The 16,855-nt window shown below is 43.9% G+C and overlaps 1 protein-coding gene across 1 annotated transcript in view; it reads left to right on the top strand.

Annotated features, from left to right (window-relative positions):
* Nucleotides 1-22: 22 nt before the first annotated feature.
* The window catches only part of tmem106ba (transmembrane protein 106Ba), a 31,145-nt gene continuing 14,312 nt past the window's right edge, over nt 23-16,855 (top strand). The window contains 6 exon segments of the mRNA XM_055661964.1: nt 23-134; nt 750-799; nt 2,861-3,084; nt 4,391-4,458; nt 8,842-8,873; nt 9,115-9,253. Coding sequence (XP_055517939.1) covers nt 2,871-3,084; nt 4,391-4,458; nt 8,842-8,873; nt 9,115-9,253 — 453 coding nt within the window. The 5' untranslated portion in view covers nt 23-134; nt 750-799; nt 2,861-2,870.

Raw genomic sequence — 16,855 nt, 5'->3', positions numbered from 1 at the left:
CAACGTCAACAACAGCAACAACAACAACAGCAGCAACAACAACAACAGCGGCAGCAACAACAGCAACAACAGCAGCGGCAGCAACACCAACAACGTCTTCACTGCGAGAACGGGACGAAGGCCTCCGGTCATCGGTTAGTGGTTAGTGGTCGGCGTCCGCGGCGCTCCGTTGACGGGTGAGCGGTGGACGTCTCGTCTCCGCCCGCACGGCCCTGCCCGGCCCTGGTTGTCCTTGTGGCCCTGCTGATGTGCAGCGTATTCTAAAGCTGCTTCCCCCCTCGACCGAAGATTTATGATTTTACTCTTAATTTCTCTCTGAACAGAGGCTGTGATCGTGTCATAAATCTCAGACTTACTTCCTCCTAATTAAGATTTTAGAGGTTTAACATAACGAGTTAACATTGTCTATGCAATGATATCGTAAATCCTGCCCGTATTTTTTTCCTGAAATTAGTCATGTGCAACCTGCACATGTTCTTCTTCTTCTCGAGAGAGAGAGAACATTGAGCGTGTAATCAGTGGTTGGGTTTACTTGACTATCTCTGACAGACGCTCTGCAGGCTTCCTTCCACTCTGGTTTTGTGTATCTTCATGTGACTGATATGGCCACGGTGGGAACAGCAAACACATCAAACCGCTAGCAATGGACAGTCTCTTTTATAATCGTTACTTTTTTGCATATATTTAATTCATTGTTCTTTATCTCTGCATCATCACCTATATCTCTCGTTTCCCTTATCTCTAACCAGTCTGAAGAAGGGTATCGACCCGAAACGTCACCAATTCCTTCTCGCCAGAGGTACTGCCTTTCCTGCTGAGTTACTCCAGCTTTTTGTGTTTAACTTCTATTGTTGGGACAGGCTGGTTAAGTATGTGGCTTCTGTGCAGGAAGGGACTACGGATGCTGGTTTACACCGAAGAGAGACACAGTAACTGTGTCAATTTTGAGATTTATAAGGTTACTAGACCAAGTGGGACCCGTTGGGTGCTGTCCCCTCAACGCGGGGGAAGGGGGGGGGGGGGGTGGTCTGCAGCGTCACACACACACACACACACACACACACTAGCCACCTCCCACACACATACCCCCCTTGATATATTAATATTATTCATTTGCTCCTTTTACCCCATCCCTGCCCTATCCACGCACGCATAGCTCCCCAACTCGCAGGCACTTCTAGAGAGGGAGTGGGGTAAGAGAGGGGGCAGAGACACAGAGTGAGAGAGAGGGGGGTAGAGGCAGAGAGAGAGGGAGTAGGAGAGGGGGAGGGGAGAGAGAGGGGGCGAGACCCGAGGCAAGACCCGAGCCAAGGGCGAGCAAGTGTCGACCAGTCGGTTGGGCCGACGCAGTCTACAGCTATGATCTTTGGTCTTCAGTTGACAGGCCGACTTTTGAACAATGGGGGGAGAAGGGAGGGGTGGGAGGTGACGTCAGTCGCAGTGCGAGTAGACGGCAGGCAGGTAGATCCATTGTCACGTCATCAGCGAAAAACCGGCGTTTTGATTTCAACGTTTGATCGGATTTGTGAACATTTTTATTAATAACTTAAGAAATAAAGCACAACATTTTCAGATAAGCCAATGGGTAAATCTCTACCAGAATATGTAAGAATTTTACCGTTCGTGCGAATAATATAAGGATAAGGCTTCTGTGTGCTTCTAATGCAAAGACAGAAATCTTCTGATAACTGACTGCTCTTTTCGCTTTGAACAATGGCGGGATATAGAGATCTACAAACGTCAATGGGGACGTTGCAATATTTCTTGAGGAAGGCATTGATACCCCATTCTTTAATTTTGCCTGTCCCATTTGAGCCACTTTTGTACTGAAGTTTGCAGTGAACAAACATATTGTCGCAAAAATACAAGTGAAATTGAGTCAGCTGATAATCTAGTTTTGTCTGTATTTGATGTTCATCATCTTCTAATTGAATTCTCAAATGGAGCAACATGTTGTGACCTTAAAGTTTCATGCATCCTCTTAGCTGCAGAATAACTGAATGTGATATTTACTCTTTTTTTTTAATCAAAGTGCAAATTTATGGCAATGTAAAATAGTCCATTTGTCCCATTCTAGTTGACTAGTTTGAGAATTGCATAATGACCGAGGTAATCTGAAATAAATGAGTAGCTTTGCACTTTGAGACACATTGTACAATAGGTGAAATTGCCATTGTCACCTCCAGTACTTTTTTTTGTAATCCAGCATCTGCAGTTCCTTGCTTCTACAGCGTTGCAATTTATTTTGTTTGAAATATGCAAATTAATCCTACTCCTGATATTTTCATCAATCTTCTATTTGGGTACTGTTGTAGATCACATTTTGTTGCTCTTTGCAGTCGTAGACTGGGTTTTCTTTCAACAGCTTTATTTCAAGTTTGACCTGCATAAGCATCGTCGTGGATTTTATTCTGCACCCATAGATATTTTTGCTTGAAATGTTTTGGACATGGTCAACCTACAAATGTAACATTTAAATATTTGTTTCTGGAATAATTAATCTTCTAAATATAACAGTATGTATTATTCTATGACTATATTCAGTAGAAAATCTCGATTGAATTTTACCTGGTATTTGGGAGCTCCTAATCCTACAATTATTATTTGTACAGGTGCAAGATAAAGGAGAAGCTTCAAGTCTGGCGTAAAAACAAAATGCTGAAGTATTCAGCTAGTTGTAGGAGGAAAGTTAAACATTTTGGGTTGAATATTATTCAGTTTGCATTTAAATTTGGAGAATTATCTACTTTTTATTTAGATTATTGTGTATTTTTCTCTTTTCAAAGTCGTTTGCTAGTAGCATTTTAGAGATTAAGTTTCTGTATTCCATATTTGTTCATATTTTAATCTTTTATCCTAGTAATTCAACCATGGGGGATAGTCTATCACGTCTATCACTGCACAAACCATTCAGCGAAAGCAATGAATCCAGCAAAAGGGAAACAGATAACTTGGATGTTTCGTCCAATCACAGTGAAGACTACAGTAGAAATGGGGATGTTTCGCAGTTTCCATATGTCGAATTCACTGGTCGCGACAGTGTTACCTGTCCAACATGTCAAGGGACAGGAAGGATTCCAAGAGGTGGTTATTTCTTAATATATCAGTTTAGAGACGTATATAACCACTGTTTTTGCTTTACTAAATAGCTGATTTTTAAAATGGATGAATTTCTATTTGCAACAAGTATATTTATTCTGCCTAGTGGCCACTATCCTTCTGTTGAGGCAATTTGCTAATTCTGTTGAAGATCCTCATTTGGAAAAATTAAGATAAAATAAAGGTAGACAAAAATGCTGGAGAAACTCAACGGATGAGGCAGCATCTATGGAGCGAAGGAAATGGGCAACGTTTCGGATTGAGACTTCTTCAGACTGATGTGGGGGTGGGGAGTGGGAAGAAGCGGAGACAGTGGGCTGTGGGAGAACTGGGTAAGGGAGGGGAAAGAAGGAGAAAGCAGGGACTACCTAAAATTGGAGGTCAATGTTCATACTGCTGGGGTGTAAACTACACAAGAGAAATGTGAGGTGTTGCTCCTCCAATTTACGGTGGGCCTTACTCTGGCCAAGGAGGAGGCCCAGGACGGGTCGGATTCGGAATGGGAGGGGGAGTTGAAGTGCTGAGCCACTGGGAGATCAGGTTGGTTATTGCAAACCGAGTGGAGGTGTTGGGCGAAGAGATCGCCAAGCCTACGCTTGGTCTCACTGATGTAGAGCAGCTGACAGCTAGAGCAGCGGATGCAATAGATGAGGTTGGAGGAGGTGCAGGTGAACCTCTGCCACACCTGGAAAGACTGCTTGGGTCCTGGGATGGAGTCTAAGGGGGGGAGGTAAAGCAACAAGTGTGATGGGGTGGTTTGGTTGGGAAGGGACAAATTGACCAGGGAGTTACGGAGGGGAGCGGTCTCCGCGGAAAGCCGAAAGAGGAGGAGATGGGAAGATTTGGTCAGTGGTGGGATTCCGTTGGAGGTGGTGAAAATGTCAGAGGATTAATTGTTGTATGTGATGGCTGGAAGGTGAGGACAATGTTACAGCCTTCTATGGCAAAGAATTCCACAGATTTACCACCCTCTGACTAAAGACATTCTCCTTAAAAGAACATCCTGTTTGCTGTAAATTGTATGTATTTTATAAAATAATACTTTAAAGAGTGTTGATCAGTAAACAGAAGTTCCTGGACGATAATCCCATGAGAAAACACCCGTAATGTCTGTGGGACTTTGGTTATCTCGGGATCCATCCACTACAAATTCAAGATTGGCTGCTTTGAAGACTGTCTATTTCAGCCTGGTTGACAGGAAAGCTTTCAAACCAGTTCTTTGGAACACTTTTTTTTTTTTTAAGTACCAATACCTTAATCTCTGACTAATTGTTTTTATTTCTCCATTTAGGTCAAGAAAACCAGCTTGTGGCATTAATTCCTTACAGTGACCAGAGGCTAAGACCCAGGCGAACGTAGGTTCTGTTGAAATTTACAGAATGGTGGAACTTGTATCAATGCCTGCTAAAGTAGATTTGCGTAGTTCTAGCTTGAATTTGCTAAGTACAATCGTTTAGGAAAATAATGTGCTTTGACTTTAGTTCAAATTTGTGCTTCTGTCAGTAAAGCAGTGATCTACAGTGCCCTCCATAATGTTTGAACAAAGACACATCATTTATTTATTTGCCTCTGTTCTTTACAATTTGAGATTTGTAATAGAAAAAATCATGTGGTTAAAGTGCACATTGTCATAATTTTAATAAAGGTCATTTTTATACATTTTGGTTTCACCATGTAGAAATTACTGCAGTGTTTATACATAGACCCCCCCCCCCCCCCCCCATTTCAGGGCACCATAATGTTTGGGACACAGCAATGTCACTTAAATGAAAGTAATCATGTATTTTGTTGCATATCTTTTGCATGCAATGACTGCTTAAAGTCTGCGATTCATGGACATCACAGTTGCTGGGTGCCTTCTCTGGTGATGCTTTGCCAGGCCTGTATTGCAGCCATCTTTAGCTTATGCTTGTTTTGGGGTCTAGTCCCCTTCCGTTTTCTCTGTGGCATATAAAGGGTATGCTCAATTGTGCTCAGATCAGGTGATTGACTTGACATAAACTGCTGGCCAATGAGTTTTGAGGCATTTGCTTGAACTTGAGCAGATAGGATGTGTCAATACACTTCAGAAATTATTATGCTACTGCCATCATCAGTTGTATCATCAATGCAGATAAGTGAGCCAGTACCTTCAGCAGCCATACATGCCCAGGCCATAACACCCCCACCACCATGTTTCACAGATGAGGTGGTATGCTTTGGATCTTGGGCAGTTCCTTCTCTCCTCCATAATTTGCTCTTGCCATCACTCTGATATAAGTTAATCTTAGTCTCATTCTGTTCATGAAGTCTACTGCAGACATTGGCCATTGACAAATCCACACCTGACTACTGAAGAGTGTTTCTGATCTGTCAGACAGGCATTTAGGTTTTTGTCTTTATTATAGGGAGAATTCTTATGTCATAAGCTGTGGAGGTCGTCCTTGGCCTGCCAGTCCCATTGCGATTAGTATGATCACCTGTGCTCTCTTTCTTCTTAATGATGTTCCAAGCAGTTGATTTTGGTAAGCCTGCGGTTTGGCTGATGTCTCTAACAGTTTTATTCTTGTTTCTCTGTCTCATAATGGCTTCTTTGACTTTCATTGACACAACTTTGGTCCTCATGTTTTTAAACAGCAATAAATGTTTCCAAAGGTGATTGAAAGACTGGAGGAGTGACTCGGTGCTGAGAGTTCTCTTATACCTGCATTAAGGAGGCCATTAAACACACCTGAGTAATTACAAACACCTGTAAAGCCATGTGTCTCAAACATTATGGTGCCCTGAAATGAGAGGACTATGTATAAACACGGCTGTAATTTCTACATGGTGAAGCCAAAATGTATAAAATACCCTTTAATTAAATCTGACAATGTGCACTTTAACCACATGTGATTTTTTTTCTATTACAAATCTCAAATTGTGGAGTACAGAGGTAACTAAATAAATGATGGATCTTTGTCCCAAACATTATGGAGGGCATTGTATTTATCAATTGGCATCATAATCTGAATAACATCCTATGAATTGACATCAAGAAATGTGCAATTTTTTTTTTAGTATCTAGTTGTAAAACAGATTTTTTGATGTGAATATAATTGTATCAATTGTCCCAACATCTTTGCTGCTGAATTTTACTAAGATTATTTGTGCACAAAGGGAACATTCTGTACGCAGCTTGCTCTTGTGTAATCATGCAAGCTAGCATTTATTTCAAGCGGACTAGAATACAAAAACAGGAATGTAATGCTGAGCCTCTATAAAGTCGCTGCTCAGACTGCATTTTGAGTATTGTGAGCAATTTTGGGCCCCATATCTGAGTAAGGATGTGCTGGCATTGGAGAGGGTCCAGAGGAGGTTTACGAGAATGATTCCGAGAATGCGGGTTAACATATTATGAGCGTTTGACGACACTGGCCCTTTACTTGCTGGAGTTTAGAGGGATTGGGGGGGGGGCTCATTGAAACTTACCGACTAGTGAAAGGCCTGGGTGGAGTGGATGGAGAGAGGATATTTCCACTGGTGAAAGAGCCCAGGACCAGATGGCACAGCCTCAGAATAAAAGATGTTCCTTTAGAAAGGAAATGAGGAGGAATTTATTTAGTCAGAGGGTGATGAATCTGTAGAAATAATTGCCACAGAAGGCAGATATTTGTAAGACAGATAGATAGTCTTAATTAGTTGGGGGTTAGAAGGCAGGAGAATGGGATTAAGAGGGAATGATAGATTGGCCAAGACTGAATGGCGGAGTTGTTCCAGGTGTCAACTGCTCTACATCGGTGAGACCAAGCGCAGGCTTGGCGATCGCTTCGCCCAACACCTCCACTCAGTTTGCAATAACCAACCTGATCTCCCAGTAGCTCGGCACTTCAACTCCCCCTCCCTTTCCGTAACCAATCTTTCTGTCCTGGGTCTCCTCCATGGTCAGAACGAGTCCCACTGTAAATTGGAGGAGCAGCACCTCATATTTGGCTTGGGTAGTTTACACCCCGGCGGTATGAACATTGACCTCTAATTTCAGATAGTCTTTGCTTTCTCCCTCCTTCCCCTCCCCTTCCGAGCTCTCCCACAGCCTACTGTCTCCGCTTCTTCCTTTCTTTTTTCCACCCTGTCCTCCCTGAAACGCTGCCTATTCCTTCGATCCATAGATGCTGCCTCACCTGCTGAGTTTTTCCAGCATTTCTGTCTACATAGAAACATAGAAATTAGGTGCAGGAGTAGGCCATTCGGCCCTTCGAGCCTGCACCGCCATTCAATATGATCATGGCTGATCATCCAACTCAGTATCCCGTACCTGCCTTCTCTCCATACCCCCTGATCCCCTTAGCCACGAGGGCCACATCTAACTCCCTCTTAAATATAGCCAATGAACTGGCCTCAACTACCTTCAATTTTTCCAGCATCTGCAGTTCTTTCTTAAACAGTGTGGTGGAGGGGAGTGATTTTGAGGCAAAAGATTAAAACATTATTTCATGTGATGCAAGAGCCAACAAATGTTTAATCCCTCAAAATGTAGAGTGGGTTATTTCCACTGGTTTTGTATCTGCATCGTTCACCTTTGATTTGAGTTTCGGAACAAGCAAATGGACAAATGCCTGAGGAGGCCAGGTGTGTTTTGGTGAGTGGTGCATTCCCTCACATTGTGCAGGGCTTCTGTATACGTCCCATGAATGAACATGGTTGCAGTATTATCAGGAGTACTTTTTCTCCGCACTGCATGATTGTAGGCCATTGCTGGAATTTTTTGTGGCGTTAGTTGAGGAAAGACTTTTATTGGAGAAACTTGATTACATTTTGTAGTTGGCTCAATGCTACTGAAGTGGACAAAATAAAATATTTGGTTCACTGGGACTACTTAAAGGCTGCTCAGCATCACTCTTGATGACTGTCAAGTCAGACTTTTGGGAGGGATTGAGGCCAAAGATACTAGAGCAAGATGGTTATATATGTATATAAAGTTATATTTGTGCCTAGTGTGTGTTGGAGCAATACAAGGGAAACTGCAGAAAAGAGGGGGGTGGGGAGGAAGGATGGGAGGGAAATGGGTAGAGACAGATAGATTAAGCAGGGAGGAAAACATTAAAAAAAAATTATGAATTTGGTAGATGAGCTATATCTCACACATACTGTTCCCCCGCAACACTGATTACACTGCCAGTCGTGTTTCCCAAAATGATGGACATTCCGCTCCGTTGCATACTGCATGTCAATCCATTGAATTTTGCAGGAGTGGTCTATCTTAGTCTTCTCTGATCTTTGATGGAGGCCATCAAGTAACACCTTGAATGCATTTATAAAGGAAGCTTTTTTTGTTTTTATGAATGGTTTGTAGCGGGGACGCCAGGAGTCCAGCCAAGAATGAGGTGAAAACGAGTTGTGTGAACGAAATGATGTTTGTTACTGCACTGTGCTGCTTCCAACTCCAACCCTGTGACCGGGCGTGACCCGACCTTAAATACCCCGGTTCCGATTCCATGACCCAACGCCTCCCACTCCGATGCGCTTAACTCCTCCCTCCTGATCCGAGGGTTCGCTACCCCTGGCTAGCCACCAGGTACCGCCACAGGCTTCATTGTCTTTTCGGGAATTGCTATTTGTTTTGGAATGGAATACTTGGAAAAGAGCTCAAAGATTGTAGGTTAGGTGGTGGATTGTTAATCCACTACTGCAAATGGTGGATGGATTGTTAATCCACCACTGCAAATTCCTAAACATTGTTTCTAATGAAACAACATTTTAACAGTTAATTAATGGTTGCATGAGAAAGTTTACGTGACCTCATCCGTGGTTTACGGGCAAATCGAATCAACATTGAGTGACTGGCCTGACCACTAGGTTTATAAATGACCACAGCCACTGCCATTGTTGAAAGTTTATAACAACAAAAAAAACAACTTGGCAGACAAAACTGAAAAAAAACAAAATTTCACGGATTTGATGAAAACAACTATCAAATTATGAACACCGTGTTTTTCTTAATTGCATTTTGAATATTTGTGTTGTTTTTTTTGAAGTTTTACGTGAAACCATCATCAGTAATATTCTTTGTTTGCTGCTTTCTGGATTAGCAGTATTTTTTCTCTTTCCACGATCTATTGATGTGAGTTACGTTGGTGTGAAATCCATTTATGTCAGTTATGACCAAAGCAATCGTGTAGTATATCTCAACATCACGGTAAGTAGTTTATCTCAACATTGCAGAAAACTCTGAACTGTTAAATTGATTGATTAGAACGCTGACCATTCCTTAAGGATTGCGGCATTTCACTAAATAAAGGGCCTCTCCCACTAATGCGACTGTCTTCGACGCGATGAAACCGCGAGCCGGACGCACGCGCAAGCACGCAGCTGCTGCTGCTGCGAGTATGAGTCGAGGGCAAACTCTTCTAAACTCGCAAAGTAGGTCCCCGCAGTGGGACATCCCTTTAGTAAAATTTTCTCAATTAATTATCTGTGCTCGTCCAGGCAATTGCTAGAAAAAAATCCTCTTGATTCAGCTTTGTCCTTGAATTTATCCACAATTCCCCACAAGATTAAAAAAAATTATGGGCTTTTCAATAGCAATAAGTTTTTCTTTATTACAGACTGTTACATTGTTTAACAATGGTTGCACGTGTCAATAGAAGTGATTGCTTGTTAATTTCAATTACTGCCTGTTGTTAAAGTTACTGAATACTACAGAGAACTCGTAAGGGAAGCATGTCTATCCCCTATACCTTTTAAATCAAAGATGGCACATTTCTGTCTGCCATATTTCATACGTAACTTAAGTGATTGTTTCCTGATCGAAAATACATTTTCACCAATTTGACTCGCGTAATGCAAATAGTGTTCCCCAATTCATCACTTGCATTATATCCAATTATGTTATGGAAACATGACTTGCAGCAGAGCTATCTATATGAGGGCCTTCCCAATTTTGTTTATTGCAAGTATGATTATCTATTTTAACAGTGAACATGTTTTAACAATTTGCTCTTAATTGTAACTAGACTAAGTGCAGACCTGTTGGGTATGCTCCTAACACAATTATTACAACCACCTGCACAAGATCCGGTTCCCTACACCCAACATTCCTCACCACTCACAACTCGTCCCTTGCCCCCAAAGCAACCCTTTCCTCAACGCAATATTCCACCAACTCACACCATATCTCCTGTTTCACTCTCGCGCGTGGCTTCATTTCCCCCATCCCTATCACTCTCCTCCCAACTCCCGTTCACTCTCAGCCCCCCCACCCCCAAGCCCTCTTTTCTCCCCTCTCCTCCCTCCCCTCCCCACCCCTCCATCCCTCAGTCAACTCCCTCCCTCCCTCCTAACTCTCTCCCCCTCCCTATCCACCTCCTATCTCCCCCCCCCCCCCCCTATCTCTCCTCTCCTCCCCACTGCCCCTCTTGCCCCTTGTCCCTCTATTCCCCACACCCTACCTCCTCCTCTTCCTCTATTCACCCTCCTCCCCACTCTCCATCCTCACCTCCCTCCCTACCCCTAACTCCCCGCGCGTCCCAATCTCTCAATCTCCATCTACCTTCACTCACCTCCCTGGAATCTTTCACCAACACCTCCCTTCCCCTTCCCTCATCACATCCCACCCTCTTCCTTTTCCCTACCCTCGTCACTCCCCCTTCCCCCCTTTCCTACAACTCCTCTTCCCTCCCTACCCCCCCTCCTATCTCTATCCCACACCTAACCCCTTCATCCCAACTCCCCTCCTATCCTTCCTCTCCCTGTATTCCCCCTCCCCACTCCCTACCCTCCACACTCCCCCCCCACTTCCTCTCTGGCCCCCTCCTGGCCCCTCCGTCTCTCCCACATCCCCCACTCCCTCCCTACCCTTTCCTCTCCCTCAAACCCCCCCCCCCCCCTCTCAGTCCTGACTTCCCCAGGATCTCGAGAGTGCTGCAGCTTTCCCTTGTGTGCCCGGAGGCAGCAGCACCGCCGGCCTCAGAGCCAGGCTCAGTGCCCAGGCCTCTGATCCTTGGCGCGGCCTCAGCCGCCAGCCTTGGCGCCCAGGCCACGGATCGTTGGTGTGGCCTCTTGTCGCCGCCGCGACCTCAATTCTGGAACTGCGCAGGCATGTCTGGGGACCCATTGCGTGCCATTTTCGACGCCAGTAAAGACGCGCTTAGGAACTCGCCTCCCAACTGCGTATACGTGGTTTTTAAGGATTTTAAACCTAATTTTAAAATATACCACTTGATCTGAACAAAACGTGTTCCACTTACAGCACAGGACAATGGTGACTAAGGTGGGGCAAAATTGTAGCACTATTGTGTACCATTTCTGCGCAAATGGAAAAACAATGCAAACCTGCAGATAACAAGATGAGAGTTTTAGTTATAGAGAAGATAAAGCCATTCCCTTGAATCTACTCTGACGTAGATTGATAAAATTCTGGTGCCTTGAAGTACTGCATTCCTTTTAGTATTGAAGGCTTTTTTGTAAGCTGTTTCCTGGTGAAAGATGTACCAACTGTCAAACCTGGTCACTACTACAACTTAACTGGTGTTTAATTTAAGGTGTCCTTGATTTCTTAATGCCATTATTGGAAATAGTTTTTGCTGATTACTTGGTACCAAATGCCATTTATAGCCCTAATAATGTGGTGCATGTGTACATTTAGAAACAATGGGCAATATCCCAGCATGATGGGGGGAAATTGGCTGATAGGTGGCAAATCACCTTCTGTGCCATACAGAGGACAGACAATGATGAAAAATAATCTAGCCACTGCTCTTTGACATTTGATGGAATTACCCTGATTGATTTGCGCAGCATTAAAATCAGGGGGTTCACCATTAACCTTCAGCCAATGATCTGCAACTTCCGCAAAGCCGTCTATAGAGAGTATGTTAACTCTGTAATGCCATGCTCTTTACCAATGCTGAAAATCCTGTTCACACCCAGAATAGAGATAACATTTTGGTGCCCTGAATTTATTTATTTTGCTAATTTCATCACTGGCTCCAATGTCAACTCCCCGCAAAGTAAACTGCAGTAACTTACCAAATCGGGTTTGCAGAACCGCCTATATCAATAAATGATTAGCCAACTTGGAATAGAGACCAACATCTTCAAACAATCAATCTAATAACTGTTACAGATTTTCCAACGTTGGTCTATGACCCATTACAATCTTTTGTTATTGGTGCTAGGTTTTGCAATTGATTTACTGTACAGATTGACAGTTGTATTATTCTACATGTAATCTTGAAGTTACTTTTAGCTTTGTTTTTGAATTTCTTACACAATTTGCATTTTTATAATGCCGTATAGTTGTACGTTTAAAAATAAGAAAATCTTAAGTTGCACCACAGCATTACCAAGTCAAACTTGCCAGAGAGCCATATTGGGACTAACTTTGGTATGTTTTAAGGATATTGTTTGAGGAAAAAGGTAGGAAGTTGTGGGAAGGAATTTAAGATATTTGTATTTGAGATCTGAAATTTGTGTGGAAAATGGGAACTTTATCAGATATGCAAAGTATAGTTGCATGCAAGAGGCCATTTTGGTGATGGTAAGAATGTCATTGCGTGTTTATCACTAAATCAGATGACATTGAGTTTGCAACCTATATGTCAAACTTCCATTCTCCATGAGAGATTTGACAATGTTGTGGAATGGGACAAATGACAGGGCTGAAGACTTTGTTAGTTGAAGGAAACTACTCTGGTTTCATATTGGAAATGTAGTCTGACAACTTGGACTTTTCAGGAGACAATGCTGAAGTTAAGATGTTTAAGAAGGAACTGCAGATGCTGGAAAATCAAGGGTAGACAAAAATGCTGGAGAAACTCAGCGGGTGAGGCAGCATCTATGGAGCGAAGGAAAGGCAACGTTTCGGGTCGAAACCTTTCTTCAAAAGCTAAAGTTATGATTCCAGTTGTGTAAGCTGATTTTTGTTTCCTAGATTGCTGAATAGACAATAGGTGCAGGAGTAGGCCATTCGGCCCTTCAAGCCAGCACTGCCATTCAATGTGATCATTGCTGATCATCCACAATCAGTACCCTGTTCCTGCCTTCTCCCCATATCCTCTGACTCTGCTATCTTTAAAAGCCCTATCTAGCTCTCTCTTAAAAGTATCCAGAGAACCGCCCTCTGAGACGGAGAATTCTACAGACTCACAACTCTCTGAGAAAAAGAGTTTCCTCGTCTCCGTTCTAAATGGCTTACCCCTTATTCTTAAACTGTGGCCCCTGGTTCTGGACTCCCGCAACATCGTGAACATGTTTCCTGCCTCTAACATGTCCAAACCCTTAATAATCTTATATGTTTCAATAAGAATCCCTCTCATCCTTCTAAACTCCAGAGTATACAAGCTCCATTCCCTCAGCATATGTCAGTCCCGCCATCCCGGGAATTAACCTTGTAAACCTACTCTGCACTCCCTCAATAGCAAGAATGTCCTTCCTCAAATTAGGGGACCAAAACTGCACATAATACTCCATGTGTGATATCACTAGGGCTCTATAGGACTGCAGAAGAACCTCGTTGCTCCTATACTCAACTCTTCTTGGTATAAAAGCCAACATACCATTCACTTTCTTCACTGCCTGCTGTACCTGCATGCTTACTATCATTGACTAATGAACAAGGACCCCCAGATCCCATTATACATCCCGTTTTCCCAACTTGACACCATTTAGATAGTAATCTGCCTTCCTGTTTTTTGCGGAAGTCCCGATGAGGTTGAGACCCGGCCTAGGTGCCACATTTTTTTGGGGGATAAGGGCACTCTCATAATTTTGTCCGGATAATGATCAGCGACTGCCAAGTGTAACTCATGTGGATCATGCATCGTAAGGTTTATATGTTGAATCAATTGCATTGTTTATTGTATGAGATCAGCAATAAGGATCCTGCATTCGGATGGAGCTGGCTCCGTTTGACATTCATTTATATCCATGATCTGCAGCTTTATATACTTTACTAGACTGTAGGACCCGTTGGTATGGGTGTTGGCTGCAGGGACTGCTGGTCTCCAGAGGGCTAGTATGGGCATTGTGGGGCAAATGGATTCTTGGGGTGGCAGCTCAGTCCCTCAAAGCCTGATGTGCTAGCAGCTCACTCACGGCTGGTGGGCTGGCAGTTGACTCACGGCTATTCCTTGAAATTCCATTTCAAGCAGAGTGCAAGGCCACCAAATTCAAATCCAATTTCCTACCATTTCAAGCAGGGTGCAAGGCCACAAAATTCAAGTGCAGTTTCATACCACTTCAAGCAGGGTGCAAGGCCACCAAATTCAAATGCAGTTTCATACCATTTCTTGCAAGGCCACCACATTCAAATGCAGTTTCATACCATTTCGTGCAAGGCCACCACATTGAAATGCAGTTTCATACTATTTCCAGCAGGGTGAAACCACCATAAAACCACATAAAACACCACACTCACAGTTCAGTAGACATTCGGTGTGTTCAGTTGATTCACAGCTCAGACGGTGTTGTGACCTCTTCCTCCCTCATCATGCAGAGACTGCATGCACACCCACATTTCCGGGTTTTATAATCCCTCCCCCTCCCACCAGAAAAGATGTGGCCTTTATGGCGTGATTGACAGAGAGATTCTCAACATTTTTAGACACTAATAACACTTTTGTTTTTCATTGATGGGAAGATTCCACTGCACCTGATGAGTGGAGGGGGACTGAGTAAGATGGCCAAAAATCACAGCCGTAAGTGGTAGCGTTTTATCTAAAATCAATATAGTGCAAACTGGAAGCTGTCACGTTTAGACAAACAACCCTTCGCAGTGCCTTTTCACTTCAACCCAAACCCCCCAAACAACCATTTGCATGCAGTGCCTTTTCGCTTCAACCCAAACCCCCCCAAACAACCATTTGCATGCAGTGCCTTTTCATTTCAACCCAAACCCCCCAAACAACCATTTGCATGTAGTGCCTTTTTACTTCAACCCAAAACCCCAAAACAACCATTTGCATGCAGTGCCTTTTTACTTCAACCCAAACCTCCCAAACAACCATTTGCATGCAGTGCCTTTTTACTTCAAACCAACCATATTTTCATTTTCAAATCGCATTAAGGGCACTCACAGATGAGTAGACATGTGTTCAGTGTTATTCAGAGCTCAGAGACGTGACCCTCTGGCTTCCTCCATCTTGCAGAGACTGTGTGAGGCACACCACTTCCTGGTTTTATAGTCCCTCCCCCTCCCATCAGCAGGGGCAGCAGAGAGAAAGGCAATTAAAAAAAAAAGACATTAATATCTCTCTGATTTTTCATCGATGAGAAAAGATCTCTGTTCCAGGCAGGCGGAGGGGGGCTCTGAGTGAGGTGGCCAAAAATAATGGCCGTAGGTGGCGGCGTTCTCTCGGAGATCAAAGCACAGCGAGCCAAAAGCGGTCAAGATTTTACTTTTAGTAATATAGATAAATGAGCACATGCTCAAGATTATTCATTAGTGTCTTGATTCTACCATTCAAGCAATTTGTTGCAGCAGCCCATTTATTCAAATTGTCCATTGTATGAAATTGCTTTAATAAAATTGGTGGTGAAAATACTGCCATAGTAGGCTTTTGCAGTGTGATCTTTTTAATATGTGGTCGTATCGTGGGTTTAATATTGGTCAGGATTAATTAACTAGTTTTGTCTTTGGATAAATTCAATGCTTTATAAAGCACTGGCTATTAACCTGTAGGGGGGCACTGCAGATGCTGGTTTAAACCGAAGATAGACGCAAAAATCTGGAGTAATAGCGGGACAGGCAGCATCTCGAGAGAGAAGGAATGGGTGACGTTTAGGTCTGGACTGCTCCTCAGACCAGTCTGAGGAAGGGTCTTGATCCGAAACGTCACCTTTTACCTTCGCTCCATAGATGCTGCCTCACCCGCTGAGTTTCTCCAGCATTTTTGTCTAGCACAACAGATAATCCTCCGACATTTTTGCCACCTCCAATGGGATCCCACCACTGGCCACATTTTCCCCTCCTCCTCTTTCGGCTTTCCGCAGAGACCGCTCCCTCCGTAACTCCCTGGTCAATTCGTCCCTTACCACCCAAACCACCCCCTCTCCTGGCACTTTCCGTTGCAACCGCAGGAAATGCTACACTTGTCACTTTACCTCCCCCCTTGACCATCCAAGAACCCAGGCAGTCTTTCCATGTGCGGCAGAGGTTCACCTGCACCTCCTCCAACCACATCTATTGCATCCACTCCTCTGGGTGTCAGCTACTCTACATCGGTGAGACCAAGCGTACGCTTGGTGATCGCTTCGCCCAACACCTCCGCTCGGTTCGCAATAACCAACCTGATCTCCCGGTGGCTCAGCACTTCAACTGCCTCCCATTCCGAATCCGACCTTTCTGTCCTGGGCCTCCTCCATGACCAGAGTGAGGCCCACCGTAAATTGGAGGAGCAGCACCTCATATTTCTCTTGGGTAGTTTACACCCCAGCGGTATGAATATTGACTTCTTCAATTTCAGGAGGTCCCTGCTTTCTCCTATTTGCCTTCCCCTTCCCAGCTCTCCCGCAGTCCACTGTCTCCTCCTCTTCCTTTCTTCCTGCCCCCACCCCCACATCAGTCTGAAGAAGGGTCTCGACCCGAAACGTCGCCTATTTCCTTCTTAGATGCTGCCTCACCTGCTGAGTTTCTCCGGGATTTTTGTCCATCTTAAATTTAGTTGCGTCTGGTTGGGTAACTATGGTAGGGTGAAGACTATTCCATGCTTTAATTGTGTGGGGAAGCTCCATGGAGCAGCCAACATCTCTAGATAGAAGAAATTGGGCGACGTTTCGGGTAGAGACCTTTCTTTTGACT

The sequence above is a fragment of the Leucoraja erinacea genome, chromosome 2 (assembly GCF_028641065.1).
Source record: "Leucoraja erinacea ecotype New England chromosome 2, Leri_hhj_1, whole genome shotgun sequence".
Taxonomy (NCBI): Eukaryota; Metazoa; Chordata; class Chondrichthyes; order Rajiformes; family Rajidae; genus Leucoraja; species Leucoraja erinaceus.
This window is presented reverse-complemented; position numbering and strand designations above follow the sequence as displayed.